The sequence below is a fragment of the Egretta garzetta genome, unplaced genomic scaffold (genome assembly GCF_000687185.1).
Source record: "Egretta garzetta isolate BGI_Z169 unplaced genomic scaffold, ASM68718v1 scaffold330, whole genome shotgun sequence".
NCBI classification, from domain to species: domain Eukaryota; kingdom Metazoa; phylum Chordata; class Aves; order Pelecaniformes; family Ardeidae; genus Egretta; species Egretta garzetta.
In genome coordinates, this window is record NW_009258275.1 from 260,486 (window position 1) to 279,826 (window position 19,341).

Here is a 19,341-nt window from a genome sequence, read left to right on the forward strand (position 1 = left end):
CTCTGCACTGGGATGAGCCCAGAGGCCACCGCTGTCCCCCGAGTGCTCTGGCTCAGCCCGGATGGATAGATGACCTTCTCTGCCCCCGCACCGCCCGTACGTTTTGTTCCATTAATGAGGGGGAAATTAAGAAACTTAATTTGACAGAGATTTAGTGCCCGGAGAGCATGATGGTGTGGCCTGGGCAAGGCTTCATCACGGAGCTTTTCTGGCTCATGGAGCTCTGTGCCTGAGCTGCAGAAGCACACGACAGATCAGCAGTGTGGGAGTTGCTCAAGATAAAAGGTTAGAGAGAAGCAGAAAGGTTCGGGTGGGAGCAGATATCTTGAAAGGACATATGGAATATTATCTCTTTGGGAGAGGAGGATATAGCGTAACTGTAATCCCAAGCAGAGGTGAGCTCTGGGTGTTAGCCGAAGCAAGCCTTGACCCATCGGGTGCGTGTGCCTTGGTCCTCTGGTGGTGCTGGGCTGCTCCTGAGGACAGCCTCTGCCCGGCTGCGTGAGGAGCAGCTCCTCTGCTCCCTGAGCTCCCTGCCCTCGGACCTTCCTCTGGCTGGAGCCCGGGGCTGTCCCTGTCCCCGAGGAAGAGGCAAAGGAAAGCCAGGCGGAGTGGAAATCCGCTCACGTTCACTGCATGAATCCAGCACTACGATATGCTCCCAGAGCAGAGCTGTAAGCAAGCGGATCTGGACAGCGCTGGGGCTAAAGGGCTTCTCGGTTGTGATCGGTGGCAAAGACGAAGCCAACGTGTTCATTACAGCTCCAGGAACACCGAAGGTCATTGCAGGTGTGGGGACAAGCCAGGCTCCTCGGGCATCCCGTGCACAGAGCGATCCTGCGGCAGCTCTGGGAGCAGCAGGGACACCCGGCTGAATGCAAACGCTGATGTTTCTGTGTTCTGCCGCTTTCAGCTAGTTACTATTTTTTAGTTCTTCAGCTAGCAAGAGGCTGCTGAATCAACCTCAGGCTTGGCTGCATCTTCCCAGGGAAAGTGTTTTTCTCTCTACTAACTTCTGTGTGTGGGTATTTATTTTGAGAAGAGTTATGCAGCTGTAAGATGTATTAATAGAGTATTTTCTTGTATCCTGCAAGATGATTACGTCTTATGTGAGATTTCCTTCTGAAAGAGGGAGCTGGAATACCCGAGGAATATGAGGTTTCTTCCTGGGACACGCCGCAGCCTGAGCTGCTTAGGGAACATCTCTGTGACTGGCAGCTGGCTTCCAGCTCGCTCGGTCTGTCCAGTAACGCGAGCAGCTCTGTTTCTTCTTACGAAACCCAGTATTTTTAACAGATTGCTTATTGGCATTTGCGGACCCGGGGGGCGGCATTTTGTAACAAATAAAAGGCGCTGTCTGTTGTGCTCTTAAGCAACTCGAAATGTAATTGATGTGCGTTGCAGCCACGCTCTTCTGGGGCTTTCCCAAAGGGGAAGAAATATTTCCTTTTCAAGTTGAGCAGCGCAGAGCCAACGGATGGAGCAAGGGACAGTGAAGCAGGAGACGCCGGAGCCCGCTCTCGGCAGTGCTGTGGCCATTAAGCACCCTCCCCTCGCTAGCCCCTGGGTGCCATCCCTCTGGGTGCAGAAGGGCCCCTCCTTTATGGACGGCAAAGTGCCATAGCTGTCTGTACCCTCCCACCAACACCCTCAGCATTTCCCAGATGCTTCTAAGCGTGGGTGTTTACCCCCCTTAGGGGGTTAATGCCATTAATTTGGTAAGCTGAGGTTATGGAGCGGAACGGGGACTGCTCTGCAGCCCTACTGGAGCACTAGAGAGCACCGGGGTGCTGGGGTTGTGACAAAACCTGCATTTATTTGGGAGCCTGAAACGACTCCTGTAAAGTAGCTGTGCTGGTCAGGATTCCTGGGAGGGCATCCAGGGAATGGGTGGTTTCTCTTGTGTGTGCCAGTCGGGCCGGGTAAAAAATGGACAGAAAGCTGCTTCTCCTCCTGGTTGGGCTGGTGGTGCTGGTGAGATGCCAGCATGCGGTTATGGCTTATGGCTGGAGACGGAATCAGTCAGGGGGCTGTAAGAAACGAGTCTTCAGCGAATTTGGTTATAGCCAGCCACTAACAAATAAATACCAAGCCACCTGAAAGACTTTCTTGTTCCGTAGTAGCTCAGTAACTCACGAGTCGCTCTGCAAATCAAACCGTGGTAGCCGTACGGTACGTGAAGAAGCATTTTAATTTGGCAGCTCATGCCTTTTTGTCGCACATCTATTACAGTGGCGGCGTGCAGTCTTTTAATTGCAAGGAAATGAACTGGTGTTTGTCGATGGGATGCTTTTTATCTCGCCCTGTCCCAGGCCACATGGACTTTCTACAGCGCCGGGCTGCTTTGCTTTGCGGTCGCCGATAGGCGCTGCGTTGCCTTCGGAGCATGCGGGAGGAAGCAAACAAACAAACGAGTCTGGAGGAGGGAAATGATTAGAGGAGCCTCAGCTGGTTTTTCCCCCTCTTGAATGGCCCTCTTTCATCGGGATATGTTAGGACAAGTGCTTTTTCAAGCCGGGATATCAGTGGAAGACACAGTGTTCTGTAGAAGTCAGCCAGTTCCTGGGTAGCATCAACAAGACGCGGTTTCTCTGCTCCGCACAGAATACATGGTCAACCTTTTCTTTTCCTTTTTTTTTTTTTTTTATGGCTTTAGAAGCAAGAGGATGTGAGTTTTACAGCTAGTTATGAATCTTTTCGAATTTACTGACTTCTGCCTGACTCTTGGGCCAGCACAATGCTTCTGCTGTTCAAAGGGAACCAGTCCACATTAGTATGTATAAGCCACTCGTTTTTATGCTGCTAACAAATGCTGCTTGCTGGGGCGGTTTAGCACTGCTGCCGAGGGTCAAAAGTTGGGGATGTTCTTTAATGTTAGGATTTTTCTGTTCTTTAGGAGATTTTTTTTTTTTTTTTAAAAAGGTTGGCGTTTCAGTTGTTTACTGGAACTGCAGGATTTAAAGGGGTTGGTTTTTTTTAAAGCAGGGTTGGAATACCGTGCCTTGCCTTTTTCTCACGGTTATTTTGTTAGCTGTCTTTTAGGGCGGTTGCATGAAGTGACTGAGAGCAAAGAGCGTTCCTGGAGCGGAGATAAGGGGCGGCGTTGGGTGATGGTGCTGTTTCGGTATGGTGTCAAAGCTGAGCTTTTGCAAAGAGGCACTTGGGTGCGTTACCTCTGTACGGCACCATGCTGGATGTATGGAAACGGGAGCTTATGTGGAAATTGGGGAGCGCGCGTAGTGCTGGGGAGGTACAGGCAGCCTGAGCCCCGGCCAGGCTGTGCTTCATAAGGTTAGCGCGCCGTTTAGGAAACAAACATTTAAAGGAAAAAAGAAATCTTGCTCTCGACAGGCTCTTTGGCTTTGCTTTCCGGTTCTTTTCCACCCAGGTGAATGCACGGTGACAAAAATTTTGCTATGTGGGTTGTCCGTTCCCTGCAATTGCTTTCTGCTCCTACAGCACAGCTTTCTCACTTGCCTGCAGCTGGGAATATTCTGCTTTATTGTAAAAGATTTCCCGACTGCAAGAGGTGAGATGAACTGTCAGAGTTACCCAGGCCTTTGGGAAAGAGCTCTGGCTCTTCCAAGGTTTTTCCTGCTGTAGAAATCCCAGTCAGTACTTTATTAGGGATAAAAGAATATCCTTTGGGATATTTTTTTTTCTTACTTTCCCAAAGAAATATATCCCCAAAATTCTTGGGACTGGACTACTGTGAATTATCTCCTTGTGTGTTATCTACCCATTCCCTTCCTCCTGCTACAAAACAGACGCGCGTGCCTGAAGCTGGGATTTAGCCGAACGCCCTATACGTTGTGTGCTTTTGTGTAGCTTCTGGCCTTTTTTAACACTTCCCTGTGAGATCTGGTGTGCGAAGGAAACGGGACTCTTCCTGGCTCGCTTATGGAATGAACCAAATTCCTGTCTGCAGAAATCCCTGCCGATAGCTTGCGTGCCAGGCAGAGCAGCCGCCGGCGTTCCGGATCGCGAGCAAACGCTGCGTGGCTCCTGTTCCGACACAACTTGCTAGCGAAGCGAGTGGTGAGTGCTTGGAATACTGTGGGAGTGTAAACGGAGAAACGCTGGTTTTAATTAGAGTGCAGCTGTCCTGCTGGCAATTTATTGATCTGACATATGACTTGTGGAGCCTGGAACTTAGGCGAAAATTCTCATTTGCTTTTTAAAAGCAGCTGAGGTCTCAAATTTAAACCTGATCCAGATATTTCTGGGAATTTTGCACCTCGAAGGTTCAGTTGCAAAATGATGGAAGATTTGCCTGGGAACCTTGGCCGTGTTCTCATGGAAGGGAAAAGCTGAACTTGCAGCAGAAGCTGAAAAGACATGAAATTCATGTCTGTCTGCGCAGAACCACTAAGGCAGAATGGAGCGTTAGTGCTCGCTTCTGCCCAAGGGCAAGGACCCCAGGTAAAGCACAGAACAGACGAGCTCTGGGAGTCGTAACTCCCTTGGGATCATTTTCCATAGCCTAAGTAACTCCCGTGCAGCGCAGTCTCATAATGGAGCTTTTCTGTTGAGTAGATAGCAGCCAGTAATTAATGATTATCTACGTTTGGAAGAGGAGGGCGGCAGAAAATTGGGCTCTGTAACGAGGCACGTCTCTTGTGATGGTTTGAGCAGTGTCGGAAATGCAATGTCAGCAGTTACTGTGGCAACTAAAAGGTAGCTTGGTCATGTTGATTTTCAGCCTCGTGGGAAATGCTAACGGTACCACGTACGTCCGAGTCTGTTTCTGAAATGCTCACAGATGCATTGCAGTTCTGTGGAATTAGGCTGGCGCTTACTGTAACGACTGGTTGTGTTGAGCCTGCTCTTTAGTTACGTTCTGGGGGCCTGGGTGTCACTTTGTGGAAATAGTGTTACGCGTTTGCACGCACCGTGACCTGCCCCCTTAGCAGTAGGGTTTCCCAGGGCGGCTGTATCGAGGCAGAGCAAAGCAAAATCTTCACTATTGTGCCAGTTGGGGATTTTTCCCCTGAGGTTTCAGTGCAGTTTCCTTTCTCCTGGGATGTGCAGGTTTCGTCTGCCCTCCCTTCCCCTTTAAATCCACAGACAATGGATGGCTGCGTGTGCTTGTTTTTGCATTCCAAAGAAATCTCAAGAATTGAAATGAGTAGGAACTGATTGACTCGGAACCTGATCTCCAGTCATTTTACAGGTCTAAGCCTGTGAAGAGTCTTACCCTCTACTGGTTTTAAGTTGCAGAGTTTGATAATCAAATGATAAAGTCATTTCCAGCGCCTGACAGCTCAGGCAAGTATCTCCTGCAATGGCCAAGTAATAAAATGTTGGTGGAAGATGACACATGAACGCTCCCGGAGCCGTGCCGTGCAAGTGGCAGGATCAAACTTTGGGAACAGCTTCTCATGGCAAAATCCTGCTGTGCTGTAGCCAGGGGAAGCCCGTCCTTCCTTAGGCGTGCGGACCTGAGCGTGCCTTTTGCTGATAACGTCCTTTCAGTTGACTTCCTTTATCATTTGTTTTCCAGCCTAAGCGAGAGCTTTTTCATGGTGAAAGGCGCAGCCCTTTTCTTACAACAAGGAAGCAGCTCCCAGGGCCAGCGAAGTCTCCAGCATCCTCACAAACATGCAGGTAGCGGATTAAATTACCTACTGAAATTCTTTTCCCCTCTTGCTCTGCTGCTCATCCCATCCAGGCGGATGGCACGCCTGGGTGGGCGGACGGCTCCTCTCCTTGCCACAGTGGGCCTTGTACAACCTGCCGAGTAAAACCTGGCTTTCAGCCCACTTGATTTGAACGGGAACGTGTATTTAAGCTTTTTGTCCTTGTCTCAGAACTGTAACAGGAGTAGAAATTTATTCGTTACAGACGTTATGGCATTCAGCTGGGCATTCCTTAGGCAGGGAAGCCTGCTGAGCCAGAAAGTCTGTGCTGAGTATGTATCCCTGTTTTCCGCAGATGAAGAAATGTCACTTGTTCTTCTGTGATTTGATCTTTGCCTTCCCCTTTGGCCTGTGGGGAGGAAAATTGGGCAGGCTGAGGCACAGGGCCCTAGCACCCCTTCTGTAGTTGTCGAGGTCCTGATTCAGCATGGCAGGGACATTTCTCCGAGCACTCTCCCAGGCTCCGATAATCCGAAGCTTGGGACTTTCAGTGCCAGCTGACACCATTTGTTCTTCCGAAGCTACCTGTTGCTGGGTTTATTTGATGTTGCTGGTAAGAGTGAGGAACGCTTTGACAGGATTTGGGTCTCTGGATGGATGTGTGTTTCTTGGCTCCTTATATTCCCTTTCCTGGTTTCAGGAAAATCCCCTTTTCAGTTAACTTGTCGCAATCTGGCCTGTAAAAAGTTTATGATGGCTTAAGAACAGACTGTCCTTCTTCCCCCAGTCCCCTCCAGTGTGTCCAACTGGCAGGAAGAAATTGTAGGGAGTTGTATGGTGAGCGTACGTAAGGAAGGATGAGCAGATGGGGGGGGGGGGTGGGAAAGTGGGTTCTCCTGACCCAGTGGTTTTATCCTTCTGTCTTTGACAGTTTTGGAGTAAGTGATCACTGGGAAAGAAGAAATAAGATCATTGGGGCGTTTTGAGAGCAGGAGCATGTGGGAAAGGCACAGTGTGGTACTGTGTGTCTGCTGCTTTGTAAACACTCCAAGCACAAAGAGGGTGTTTGAACGCCAAGCTTGGCTTTGGGTCTCTTTAATTGTCAGCAATTTCATAAACCCAGCAAACATCCTACGGAAGGAATTTTATCTTGTATGGAAAGTTATGAGTGCATTACCAAGTTATTAGAGGTGAATTTGTTTTGTTTCCTTGTAGATTCCTTGTTCCTTTCGCTTGCTTTCACCAAACAGAAGCGTACCCGCTGCTCTGGAGCCTAAGGGACTTGTTGCATGGGCAGCGCTTTGAGATAGAAGGGCTCCATCCCCCAAACCGGGCCACTCCTGCAGCCCTTCCTCCTCCTCAGTTTCTCGTGTTCAGATGTACCCTCAGTAAGGCCCCTGGGGCTGATCCCACCGTGCTATGTGTGTTTCACAAGTCCAAGTTTTCCTTTTCTCCTTTGTTCCTTTTTTTTTTTTTTTTCCAATTGGAGTTGTTCCTCCCACCTTGTCCTCCCCTGTCCTCAGGGCCCATGTCTTTCTGTCTTCTCTAAGGTGCTGTCACAGGAAGGAGGTCATCCTTTGTGCCAGGCACAGGTGGTCTCAATATGTTTGGTAGTTTCCAAATACTGTGAGGTCGGTACGCAGCTGGATAACGCTCATTCGAGAAACTCACTTCTCTTAGTACTCTTCTGGGACACCAAAGTTAATTGGCCTGCCTTAAATTTTTTTTTTTTAACTTAGAAACATCTGATTTCATTAAAGGTCAAGACTATGCTTAGTGCAGTAAGAGACTCTCTCTGATTATTTCTCTGCAGGTGATTTGCCTCAGCACCTCCAGGTGATGATCAACCTCCTTCGGTGTGAGGATAGGATCAAACTGGTAAGAAAAGATGCGTTTTCCTGCTCGCCTTTCTGCTGGAGGTGTTTGAAACACAACTGCAGAGGTTCATGAAAAGCATTGGCAAATCCTAGGTTTCAGAGTCAGCTTAACTGTGTGCTGGTTGCCAGCCCTACAGCGTTTTCCTGTCCACCCCTTTTGCCCTGGTCCTTACATCCAGGTAACGAGGTGGGTCAGGAAGCTGCTCTGTCTGAAGTGTGCTTGTTTTGTTAGATTTAATTTTCCAGTCAGCTGACAAACACCAATACAGGAGGAGAGACAGGAGCTTGCTGATGCTAGCAGACACTCTTAAGTCAGGCTTGAAATTACATCCAAATGGGGCTGGGCTTTCTTTTAAAGAAATCTGCAGAGCCTATAAAAGTCACTGCAGAAAAGTCTACATCAGGTATCCCCTCCAGCATGACGAACGTGTTTCAGTGAGGGCTTGGGAGTGGAAGAAGCCTCTGAGCCTGCCTCTGCTTTCACTTCAGTGCATGACCGATGTTTTTACCAACTTTCTAGTCGAACCTCTTTAGAACCAATCTTCAGGTTACGTTTTGTAGTATTTCTCTGAACTGGGGCAGGTCATCTAGGCCAATCTTCTCCCCACCCGATGCCAGGTCAAACTGGCAACTAGCCTTGCTGGAAGAGGGACCAGCTCTCCCTGTGCCTTTCGTGCTGCAGCTCATTAAAGCTCTTGGGCACAATTACACCTTAAAAAGTACTAGGCAGCAATGGAAGTAATAATTATCCAAAAGCTACTTTGCAGAGCTTGATGACCTTTTTCTAGGCTGTCCGTTTGGAAAGTGTGTGGACAGACAGAGTCCGGTACATGGTGGTTGTGTACAGCAGCGGACGACAGGACACAGAAGAGAATATTCTGCTGGGTGTGGATTTCTCCAGCAAGGAGAGGTATGTCTAAGGCGAGGCTGGGCTTGGAAACCAGGCAGGCTGGGTTCTCTGGAAAGCCTGTCAACACCAAACCATCCCCAGGCAGTTGGTTTACATGTATCTGCAAATTCTAGCAAGAAAAAGGACGTGTGTTGAGTTTTCTGACCGGTTATGAGGGTGAGAGGGTGATTTTTATTTTTTTTTTGTTCCAGTAAGCTTTCAGGCTACTCGGAATCTCTGGGCAGTTGTGGGCAAGGCGGTCACGTGCAATCCATCTGTAGGGTTGTGGCATCTACCTCATCTGTGGTAGTTGTGAGCTGCCTGCTTGTTACAAAATGTTTTTGCAGACATATTTGCAAAACTGGAATTTATTCCGTCCACCAGACTTCAAGTCTGTTGATGGTATGATGCAATGGAGCTGCTTTTTTTTTGGGGGGGGGGGGGGGGGGGGGGGGGGTAGGTGCCAAATAACATCAAAAAACAATGCTGCAGAAGTACCTCCAAAACCAACAAACGTGTCAGTAATGAGCTGTTTCTTTTGTCGAACTGATAAGAGCACATAACATTTGGAAAGGCAAATAAAATATTTTGTTATCGCAGAACCCTCTCACATGATTCCAGTTCTAGGTGAGTAAACCAAGGCAGAAAAGCTCTTGGCTCTGAGAGGCAGGGCTGGTTTGGCAGAGCTGGAGTTAGCAGTCAGAGCTTCCAGGCTGTTGGTTCTGTTCTCCGATGATTTAGCAGGCTGCCGTGTTGTGCTGGTCCAGCCAGCATGACTTTTGTTTTCTTTTTGGAAAACCTTAGGGGTTGCTTCTGTTGCTGTAACTGGAAGGGGGGAGCTTTTGCACTGCAGTGAGACCTGTTAGCGAACCTCCTAGCCGTGCCTTCCTAATACGATGATTGTCCTTGGCTTTGATGCTGCCTCTTGTATCTGCTGTCTGATTACTGCTGGGAGCGTTACGGAGGAAATTCTAACGCAGCATTTCCTTATGGCACGCTTAGCGTGCAACAGCGGTGAATGTTTGCTATGCCGCCTTCAAATCTGAAATAACCCTGCAGTAATTGGCTCCCGGTGATTACTGATGGCAAGACAAGAGGAAAGATGGCAAAGTCAGGACAAAGCCATCCTGACTGGATAGTTAGCTGCCATTTCAGTTCCCGCCTCCCCTGAAAGCCAAAGGTTTTGTTAATTAAGGGTAAGTCTCATGCATAAAGAAGTCAGTTGGTGTTAGCGACTTCGCTGAGCGACTCCACGGCTCTGTGTTGGGGCTGAAACGTCGCTGCGGAGCTGTAAGCGTTCCGACTGCTGACAGCTTGACTAGCCGGGCGCTTTGGTGGGTTTTATTCCTTTTACATGTGTTTAATAAAAACCATTTTTTCTCACACAGCTCTAAACTGCACATTGTCCTCGTGTGTGTTCAGACTGGCCTGTCAAACCCTTTGATCTGCTGTAGAAAGCGGCTGAAGGCTTTTAAGAAAGGAAAAGAACAGAACAAAACCTGAGTTCTTTGCGAACTGGCTGTTGCTGTTTGCATCCCAATTTCCTTTAAAACTTTAATATCTCAGTGGCTTAATTATTTACGAGTTGAAAGTTCCTGGCACCCATTGCAGTACAATTTTCTCGCCAGATTGCATCTCTGAAATGAAAGTGTTCTTTTGGGTTTGGTCAACTCATAAAATCCCGTTCTGTCTTTTCTACCAGCCAGAGCGATGAAGTGAAAATCGAACACGCGGTGCTTTGAAAGGCCCCTGGGGTGCTCTTAGGGAAGGGCAGGTGGCTGCTCTGCCACCTACCAAGGCTTGCTTTCTGCCTGGCTTTAGCGAGCCAGATCCCTGCAGCCAGATCGCGGCAATCTGCTTTTTCCGTCCGCTTAGGGAGCTGCCTTGCCCTGAGCTGATGAGGGTGAGGGAGCGGGGACGATGATGGGGTAAATACTGCGGCGCTTTCTGGCAGGCTCTGGAGGGGGAGAGGAGAGCTGGTAGTTTTGATCCTTGCTTCGGTGATGTTCCTCCAGCCCTGTGGAGCAATCGGCATGCTAATACCAGAGCAGACCTTTAGACTTCAGCTGCCGGTCTCCTTGTGTGTTACGCGTTTGATGGCCTAAGATATTACTAGGAATTACTAGAGCAAGACTTGAGGATTTTAAAAATTAAAGAGTATTAATAATTTAGGATATTGGCGTGACCGCATTGTGGCCTATATTTAACATCCTGTATAACAACCTCTCTTCCAGTAAAAGCTGCACTATAGGAATGGTTCTTCGTCTGTGGAGTGATACTAAAATCCATCTTGACGGTGATGGGTAAGAAACCACATTAAAAGGATAAATGTGAATGTCCTTCCCTACTTGGGGGCTGCTCTAGGAGAGATTCTCCGTCACCTTGCAAATGAAGTTCCAATTTTGGATTCATGGCCGCAGTCCTCTTACTCAGACAGTGAGTTTTTGTCTTGCTGCCCTCAGACTGCTTGGTGGAACCTGTGATACCCAGTGAATGTTCTCTGAAATCCTCCTCGGGGCGTAAGAGCTCCCATTCCTGGCAGCCTAGGCCGGGAAGGGTGTCTGCTTGCCATTCTTATTTGGGAGGATGTTGGAAAATCGGTGATAGAGATTCTCATCCCTGATTTCTTTTTTGCTGTGAGTGCCCCTGTAGCTGCCTTGCAGTAGCTGTAGAGTGCAGCTTGTGATGCAGAGAAGAGCAGTTTCTGACCGGTGGTTTTCTTTTTCCCCCCCTCTCTCTTAGTGGTTTCAGCGTGAGCACTGCAGGGAGAATGCACATCTTCAAGCCGGTGTCGGTGCAAGCCATGTGGTATGTGCGTGAATTAGCTTTGTTGAGGAGGAGACTGTCATTTCTGTGAATAAATTAAAAACAAATAAACAAGCTGCATTTTAGCGTTCTCCATAATTGGTATTTAGTGAGCTGTAGCAGAGGTGCTGCTTCCCTGTGTCAGCAGGGACCGTGGGAATACTGATCCCAAACCAGGATCTGCTTCTGTTCAGAGCAGCTATGTGCCCTTCAATGTAAGGGAACCGGCACTAGCGAGATGAATAAATCGGAAAGCCCAACTTGAATTCCTCAGGCTGCAAACCCCGTCTTTCCCCTCTCTGCATATTTTTCTCACTGGCTGAAGGAGGATACTCGGGACCCGCTGCCAATCTGATGGCGTTCCCTGTCTTCTGCCTCATTGCTGGGGCCAGGCTGGGGTTCCTGCCGCGCGGAAACTTGCCGTGCCGCCCCAGGGGGCCTGCTCACCTTTCAGCTTCTGTCACCCCTCCCATGTGCAGGGATTCCAAAACACTGAAGCAGAGGTGGCTGAATCAGCAGCATCGGTGCCAGCAGATTCCTCCTCAAAGAGGCTGCTCTTCAGCCCCGCAAAGAGCAAATGCATCGCTCTTGGCCTGGGCAGTTTGCTGGCTCCTGCTGGAGCCTCCAGAGATCCCTGTCCTTGCGGCATCTGATAGGGAAGAGCTGCAGATGGAGAGAAGGATGTCGTGCTGGGGATGATTTGGTACAGAGACAAACGAAACTCTTGTTCCTGTCATTTTTTAACTCGGCCCCTCCTGTTGGCAGCCGTAGATGTGGTTAATGTGTTCAGTACAATGACATCTTCGGAGTAGAGCTTAAAAGAAGGGGGGGGGGGAAATGAGGAGGAAGGAAAAAGTAACACTAGAATTTGCAAAAACAAATGACCCAATCTGGGCCTTGTCCCTGGAGTGTGTCAGGGGCCAAGAATGATGGTAAATACACATTTGACTCCTTGCTGAAGGTGGTTTGAAAATTGTCCATGTTCTTTATTTTTCTTTGGTCTGGCTTTACCAGTTAGCTAATCATTAGATCCCAGAGCGACTTGTGCCTTGTGCTTGCCTGTTAATCAGGGGAAGGCTTCCACCTCTGCCTTGGACTGGCTCTTGAGAAGGCCTCCAAGGTGCAGGTTGTGCCCTCTCTGAACTCTGATAAAATAAATCTGCCGCTCTCAAAAAGCAAACTGCAAGAAAAAATGCTGAAAATATTTTTTTTTTTTTTTTTCTCTGTGAAAATCTCCCAGGTCCTGCTCTGTCTGTTCCTGCTGCTCACATCTGCACAAATTTGTTCTCCCAACCCACAGGTCTGCTCTACAGATCCTCCATAAAGCCTGTGAAGTTGCAAGGAGGTACAACTACTTCCCAGGCGGGATGGCCTTGGTCTGGGCCACGTACTATGAAAGCTGCATCAGCTCTGACCAGAGCTGCATCAATGAGTGGAATGCAATGCAGGACCTGGAGTCCACCCGCCCCGACTCGCCAGCCCTCTTTGTTGACAAGTCAGTTGTGAATTTTATTAGAAAAAGTTGGCTTGGCTCACGAGAGAAATCTCCCCTTCTCCCTTTCCTTCCACTAGCGGTTCCTTTCCTTTCTTTTCGTAAATGTCTTCAAAGAGGGGCATGGAACTGTTGGAGCAGGGCCAGAGGAGGGCTCCTAAAATGCTCCGAGGGCTGGAGCCCCTCTGCTCTGAGGCCAGGCTGGGAGAGTTGGGGGTGTTCAGCCTGGAGAAGAGAAGGCTGCGGGCAGAGCTGAGTGCGGCCGGTCAGGGCTTCAAGGGGGCCCAGAGGAAAGGGGGGGACAAGCTTTTTAGTAGGGCCAGCTGGGACAGGACAAGGGGGGATGGCTTTAAACTGAAGCAGGGCAGGTTTAGACTGGATCTAAGGCAGAAATTCTTTCCAGTGAGGGTGGTGAAAGCCTGGCAGGGGTTGCCCCGAGAGGGGGTGGAGGCCCCATCCCTGGGAACATTCCAGGCCAGGTTGGACAGGGCTGTGAGCAACCTGAGGTGGTTCAAGGTGTCCCTGCTCCTGCAGGGGGGTTGGGCTGGGTGACCTCTGGGGGTCCCTTCCCACCCAAAACATTCTACGATGCTATGAAATGTTTTTCTTCCATTATTCTCATGAAAATTGCTTTTAAGACAAGTCCTTACCACCACTTGTCTGTACTGTATGACTTGCACCATAGGTTTACTACCAGCTTGGAGACATCCTCTCCTTCTCCTTTTCAGGCCAACAGAAAGGGAACGAACAGAACGGCTCATTAAAGCCAAACTCCGGAGCATCATGATGAGCAAAGACCTGGAAAATGTGACTTCTAAGGAGGTAAATGTAAAAATTCCTGCTATTTTATTCTTCCTGCTAGACTCCTTTTCCAGAGAGTGCTGCGCTGCTGAAGAGACACCATGTGACGGGGTGTCACTGGCTTTTGAGCATGTATTTCCAGCTGTTCCGTAAAGGCTCTGCGCTCTGGCTTTGCAATACCTCTGATTTTCCAGGAGGGAAATGGGGGTAAGGCCAACATCAGAGCGCCCTTTTCAAGTCCTTAGTAACTAAGTACGTGACTTTCAAGTGCGTAGTGCCCGGTTCTTTGCCAACAGAGTGGCAGCAGAGGCAATGCCTGCGTTACAGATGGTCGTAGCGCGTGTGGGCATGTCTGAGCAATGAATCGCAGCCCCTTACTCCTCGGTGCATCCCTGTGAATTGCGCACGCGAAGGCAGAACTCGGGCGATGCAGTTGGTGGCTTGAGGCCTCGCGGCCGCGTTAAACAAGTGGCCTGACCGTCGCTCACTCGTGGGCCGTGCAGAGCAAAGCGTGTGTCTGCTTTTCTCCTTGTCGGCTTCATTTTAAGGTTTTATTTTCTTTGTTCCTGAACAAATGTCAGAGGGGCTTGCGGGCAACATTTTGCTAGCGAGTTTATGGATGGAAAATTACACAGGAAGTCTGAAGCTAGTTTCTATCCATCCCACAGGCTGGTGTCAACGCGTCCAGCCGCAGTGCAGACATACTCAGAGCAAATGGAAGTAGTTCTCTCTGGGCTGGGTTTTTGTTTGGTTTTTGAGGGAGGTTTTTAACGTGCAGGGCTTTCCTTCCTAAAGCTTAGCACCCAGGGCTTCGGATGCACGCCTGTGTAACAGCAGCGTTGCAAGCTGTAGGCGTAAGCTGAGAACTTGTCTCTCTGTGTACGTGTCCTTAACTCTTGGTGCAGTCGAGATGCTTTGATTTTGCTGCAGCCGTTTTCCGCGGTGGGTTAAGCACAGTGGTGCTGCTTTGCCCTGCGCCTTCCTGAAGCTGAGGTGCAGCGAGAGGGCTGTACGTCTGTGCCCTGGTATTTTAAAGAGGGAGAGTACTGGAAATCTCTCTTCACCAACGCCGCTGCTGTTATTCACTCCTTGCTTCTAACGGGTTTCACGTTTGTTTGGTGGCTGCTCTCCAAGGTCTTGGGTTTTATCTCTTGAATTGTTTTTAAAAAGCAGGTACCCCAAATACGTTAGGGTTTGTTTTTTTTTTTTTTACTCAGATGTTATCTAAAGCTTTATTTACAGGTCTGGAATCTGGGGGCCTTGGATCCTTGGAGAGATGCCACGTAGTGAGATTTCTTGTCTCTGAAAGGTCAAATCCCTCTTGCTGTTTTTAATGAAGTACAGAAAAAGCGTTTGCAGAGGAGTGCCAACAAATGTTTCTATTGAACAGACGCGATTCTAGGTGGCATCCTTTGTTTTCTCCTCTGCAGATACGAAATGAGCTGGAGAAACACATGAATTGCAACTTGAAGGAATTCAAGGAATTTATAGACAATGAAATGCTGCTTATCCTGGGTCAGATGGACAAACCGTCGCTGATTTTTGATCATTTATATCTGGTAAGCTGTTATGGTAGGAGTTCCAGGACAGCAGGAGGCTCAGTGGGGAGTGACCTGACAAGTCGCTGGGCTAAGGGGAAGCTGGATTTGGTGTCAAGGCTGACTTGTGCAGCATGAGCAAGGGGAGCAGCCCGCTATCCCCTGCTTTGTGCAGACTTTACCACGGGACCCATATTGCTCGTAAAAGCCCTTTTTTTTTCTGGCTGTGTTCTTGTTTCTGGGACTCGATGTAATGGTTCTTCCCCAGCAGGTCGATCCTGTTCCAGAACGTACCCTGGCATAGCCCAAGTTCTCCCTACACACGCTCATTTTCTGTCCCTAGCAGTGGAGATTTTCTTTTGTGGCGGTCAAAGGCTCTAGCTGTTCGTTCCTTGACTCTGATGAGGACATTCTTTTTCTCAACTGAGCCTATGAAGTTCTGTATGCGTGGCCAGAACTATGTAAAGAATAAGGCTGAAGCCGATGCGCTGTTCCAGCTTGTGCAAAAAGCAAAGCACGGTGCGTGTTTCCTCTGATCTTTTGCCACTAGATGGTACTCCAAGCAAAACCAGGCATTGCCAGCTGGAACAAAGACTTGCCTGAGATGAACACACTTGTGCCCGTTATGCTTGGTGCTTTTTTTTTTTTTCTGGAGAAAGAGGAAGCGCTCGTGTTTGAGAGCAAAACCTGCTTTTCAGACTCTTTTTAGCTTTTCGGTTCGCAAGTACGGGGGGATACCAAGGTGTAACCGCGCCCATAACTTCCAGGATTTGCCTCGCTTCTCATATACCTGTGATCCCAGTCATAGGATGGTTTGGGTTGGAAGGGACCCCCAGAGGTCACCCAGCCCAACCCCCCTGCAGGAGCAGGGACACCTTGAACCCGATCAGGTTGCTCACAGCCCCAGCCAACCTGTCCTGGAACGTTCCCAGGGATGGGGCCTCCACCCCCTCTCTGGGCAACCTGTTCCAGTGCTTCGCCACCCTCAGTGTAAAGAATTTCTCCAGTCATGCCACACATAATTTTCTTTCCCTGTGCTATTTATCTCTGTGGTTAAAAATCCAGAGTGGCCAGGGACAGTGATTTGGGATGTGCTCCATCGCATGCTGGCCCAGATCTCACACCTTAGGTGAGGGTGTAATGCCCTTGTCCCCTCCTTTGGGAGGGCCCTGCCTGTTCAGGACGGGACATCTCTGTGCTGAGCTGCAGCACTGGCTGCAGCCCAGCCGTGTTGCTTTTCCAGAGGCTATTGCCAATATTTCAGTGAGCCTGGGGGATTGCAGAACCTCAGGAAAGAGGGAGGAGGGTCTCAGGCTCCTTTGAAACACGTGTTTTGTGGCTGGGGGGGGGGGGCGGGGGGGGGAGTGGAACGCCTCCAACCTCGAGGAGCTGCAGGGCTCGGGGTGAGTACTGCACCTTTCAAGCACCAGCCTTAGACTCTGAAACCTCCAGTCGTTTGCCTGTAGCTTACATTCAGGTCTCTCGAGATGAGGTAGGACGTTTGTAGGCTGTAGGGCTGAGTTTGGGCCCATTCCCAGCCATGTGGGTAACTCACCGTCAAGACCTCAGCTGAGAAATCCTTCCTACCTCATTTCTATCAATGACACGTAGAGTGGAAATAACAAAGCTTCTCGTTTGTGAAGCCCATCAAGATCTCCGCCCCCCCACCGTGTGTCGCGGCCGAGCGTGAAATGGCCATACGTATTGTTGTGTCAGGTGTGAATTCCTGCAGGCTGCAGGAGAGCAAATATTGCAGCGCTAAGCTTAGGAAAAAAAACTCTATCTAAATGGAGCAGAACTTCCTGTGGATGAGCAATCTCCACCTCACCTGCCCAGACAGGCAGCTGCAGGGCTGTCTTTCACCACGCTCTCATCACCGCACCGCTTCTTGGCTCGATTTACCTTCACGCTTTTTGGACGAGTGAGAATTTTGCATGTAAGTGTTTGCTGCTTGCCCAAGGCGTACACCAACCCCGATGTGAGAAACCGAAAAATATTGCTTAACAGCATGACTAAAAATGTTTCATTTGGAGTCCTTGGGAACAGATGTCTGAACATCTTCGAACACGTAAATCCCCCAGCACGTTAATACTTCTGATCTACGGGGAAGGCATCTTGACATGCAATGTCTAAAAGTCAAAGCTGGACAAATTCTGAAACAAATACCCCGTGTCCTTGATTTGTCTGAGTGATAGGAGGTAGTAAATCACCACGGGCATTCGTTCTTCCCCGAGTACGTTGTAATCCCTGCTGTTAATATTTGGCAGGAATCAAGCGATACCACGTGAGTCGCATTTCATATTTTTGGTCAGAAAGAAGAAAAAGGGAGGGGTTTGCAGCTAAACTGTGAATCCTAGGGTCTGTTCCCCAGCTCTTCCCCAAGCAAATTGCTCGCAGCCAATGCGCCTTTCTCCTTTCAGCATCCCAAAAGCTTGCGTGCGGCACACGGAGAGATGTTTCTGATGAGGCTACGAAGCCTCGGCGGACAGGTCAAAATAAAGATCTCCCTCCTGCGCCCAAGGTCTTCTGAGGCTTTGAATGGGATATGCCAGTGGTGAGAGATGGGGGAACGGGCAGGTCACGCGCGTGGCCTGTGTCACCGGGCGTCCCAGGGGTTCGGGATTAGGGCCATAGATAAAATCTTACGGTTCACGCCGTGTCAGATTTCATGGACTTCACGATGTCTGTCAGTTCCCGTTCATGACCATGGCAGCTCAACTTTATTTTCCTTTTCGTTCTCCGCAGCATTGACTACATTTTGAACGTGACCAGGGAAATTGATAACTTTTTCCCCGGTTTGTTCGCCTATCACAATATCCGCGTGTATGACGAGGAGACAACAGACCTCCTGGCTCACTGGAATGAGGCATACCACTTCATAAATAAGGCCAAGTAAGTGGGCTGGGTGACGCAGCGTAGTGGGAGATCGTGCCCAAGCCATGGGGTCTGACACCATGCCCGGCGGGTTGCATCCAGCATGGAGCTGGGCCCTCCCTGAAGCCACACCACCGCTGGAGGAGGCAATGGGCCTTCTGCACTACTGCTTTCGCCAGGAGTTTTCTGTGGCCCTGGAATTTCCCCGTACCTTATCTCTTCCTGTACTGGCATTAACCTGTTCTTACCCTATGATATTTTTTATTATTATTATTTTGTTTTGCTTCCAAAAGGAAACGAGGACGTTTCCTCTTCTCAAGAAGTTCTGGAAATCTTCCAAACACGTGTCTGTGTTGCGCTAGCCCCAGCCGTCTCTGCAGACAAGAGATGGTGACAGAGCCCATCAAACTCTGCTGGGTTTTTACGCTCGGGTTGTTCCCCCTTATCCTCGTGTCCAAAGCCTTGGGCAGGCAGGAGGCTTCGTGGTGGTCTCTGAAATGGCAGCGTGATTGAAGCTGCTTCTCAAACTCCTGACTTTTCTGGAGAGAGATTCTTCTCGTGGTCCAAAACGTTTCTCACCTTTTGAGCCGTGGCGTTAGGGTGGTCAGGAGGACAAAGTGCTGTCTCTCCACCATGGAATGGTAACAGCAGATGCCATAACCAAGAAAGATGAGATGTTATTTTCCTGTTTGTCCTTCTGCAGGAAGAATCGCTCCAAGTGCCTGGTGCACTGCAAAATGGGTGTGAGCCGGTCAGCGTCTACCGTGATCGCTTATGCAATGAAGGAATTTGGCTGGTCGCTGGAAAAGGCCTATAATTACGTGAAGCAAAAACGCAGCATTGCAAGACCAAACGCAGGCTTCATGAGACAGCTTCTGGAATACGAAGGCATTTTGGACGCGAGGTAAGGCGTCGGGATGAACGGAAAGGTGACTTGCAGGAAATAACGCAGCTAATTGTAGGCAACCTCTCGTGGTTTTGTGGCACAGAATATTCCTTGATCTCCGTGGGGTTCTGTTCAGGCGATGGGTTCTCCTGCCACTGTCTTGCAGGCGTGCGTGTGATGCTCGAAGACGCTGGCAGAGCGCGCGTGGTGCTGCAGTCTGAAGGGCCCCCTTCAGAAGGGCAGATGCCGAAGCCTGGGCTAATTGTGTTTTTCCAAACCTTTCCCATGCCAGGCCTCCCTGAATGGAAATTAGCTGTCTTCTAGGGAGATCTGCTCTGGTTTAATTCAGCGAGGGTTTCGCTGTGTTTGGGAAGCATGCTCGTGTTTCTCAGCAGCCAGCACTGTTCAGCAAAACATTGTTCTTGTTTTATGAGGCAGAACCGAGCTCAGGCAGTGTCGGAGGCAAATCATTTGCAGTTCTGGGCGACCATGCCAATCATAGGTCTTTGTCATCGCAAGCGCTGTAGCATCTAGTAAGGGTTTCTGCATGCTCCGCTTGGCCTCTGCTCTGCTGGGGGAGGAGGAGGAAAATTTTTCACT

General features: G+C 49.5%; 1 protein-coding gene across 9 annotated transcripts in view; it reads left to right on the forward strand.

Annotated features, from left to right (window-relative positions):
- The window catches only part of SSH1 (slingshot protein phosphatase 1), a 36,241-nt gene that overhangs the window by 11,289 nt on the left and 5,611 nt on the right, over positions 1-19,341 (forward strand). The window contains exons 1-12 of one of the 9 annotated variants that reach the window (XM_035891402.1): positions 2,416-2,773; positions 5,504-5,607; positions 7,393-7,457; positions 8,245-8,366; positions 10,580-10,648; positions 11,088-11,153; positions 12,451-12,645; positions 13,371-13,464; positions 14,874-15,002; positions 16,338-16,384; positions 17,727-17,873; positions 18,559-18,759. In XM_035891402.1, the coding sequence (XP_035747295.1) occupies positions 2,688-2,773; positions 5,504-5,607; positions 7,393-7,457; positions 8,245-8,366; positions 10,580-10,648; positions 11,088-11,153; positions 12,451-12,645; positions 13,371-13,464; positions 14,874-15,002; positions 16,338-16,384; positions 17,727-17,873; positions 18,559-18,759 (1,325 nt within the window). In that variant the 5' untranslated portion in view covers positions 2,416-2,687. Of the gene's footprint in view, positions 1-2,415; positions 2,774-3,777; positions 4,039-5,503; positions 5,608-7,392; positions 7,458-8,244; positions 8,367-9,357; positions 9,542-10,579; positions 10,982-11,087; positions 11,154-12,450; positions 12,646-13,370; positions 13,465-14,873; positions 15,003-16,337; positions 16,385-17,726; positions 17,874-18,558; positions 18,760-19,341 lie in introns of those variants that run through there. The other 8 variants (XM_035891411.1, XM_035891397.1, XM_035891416.1 and 5 more) reach the window with 8 other exon arrangements.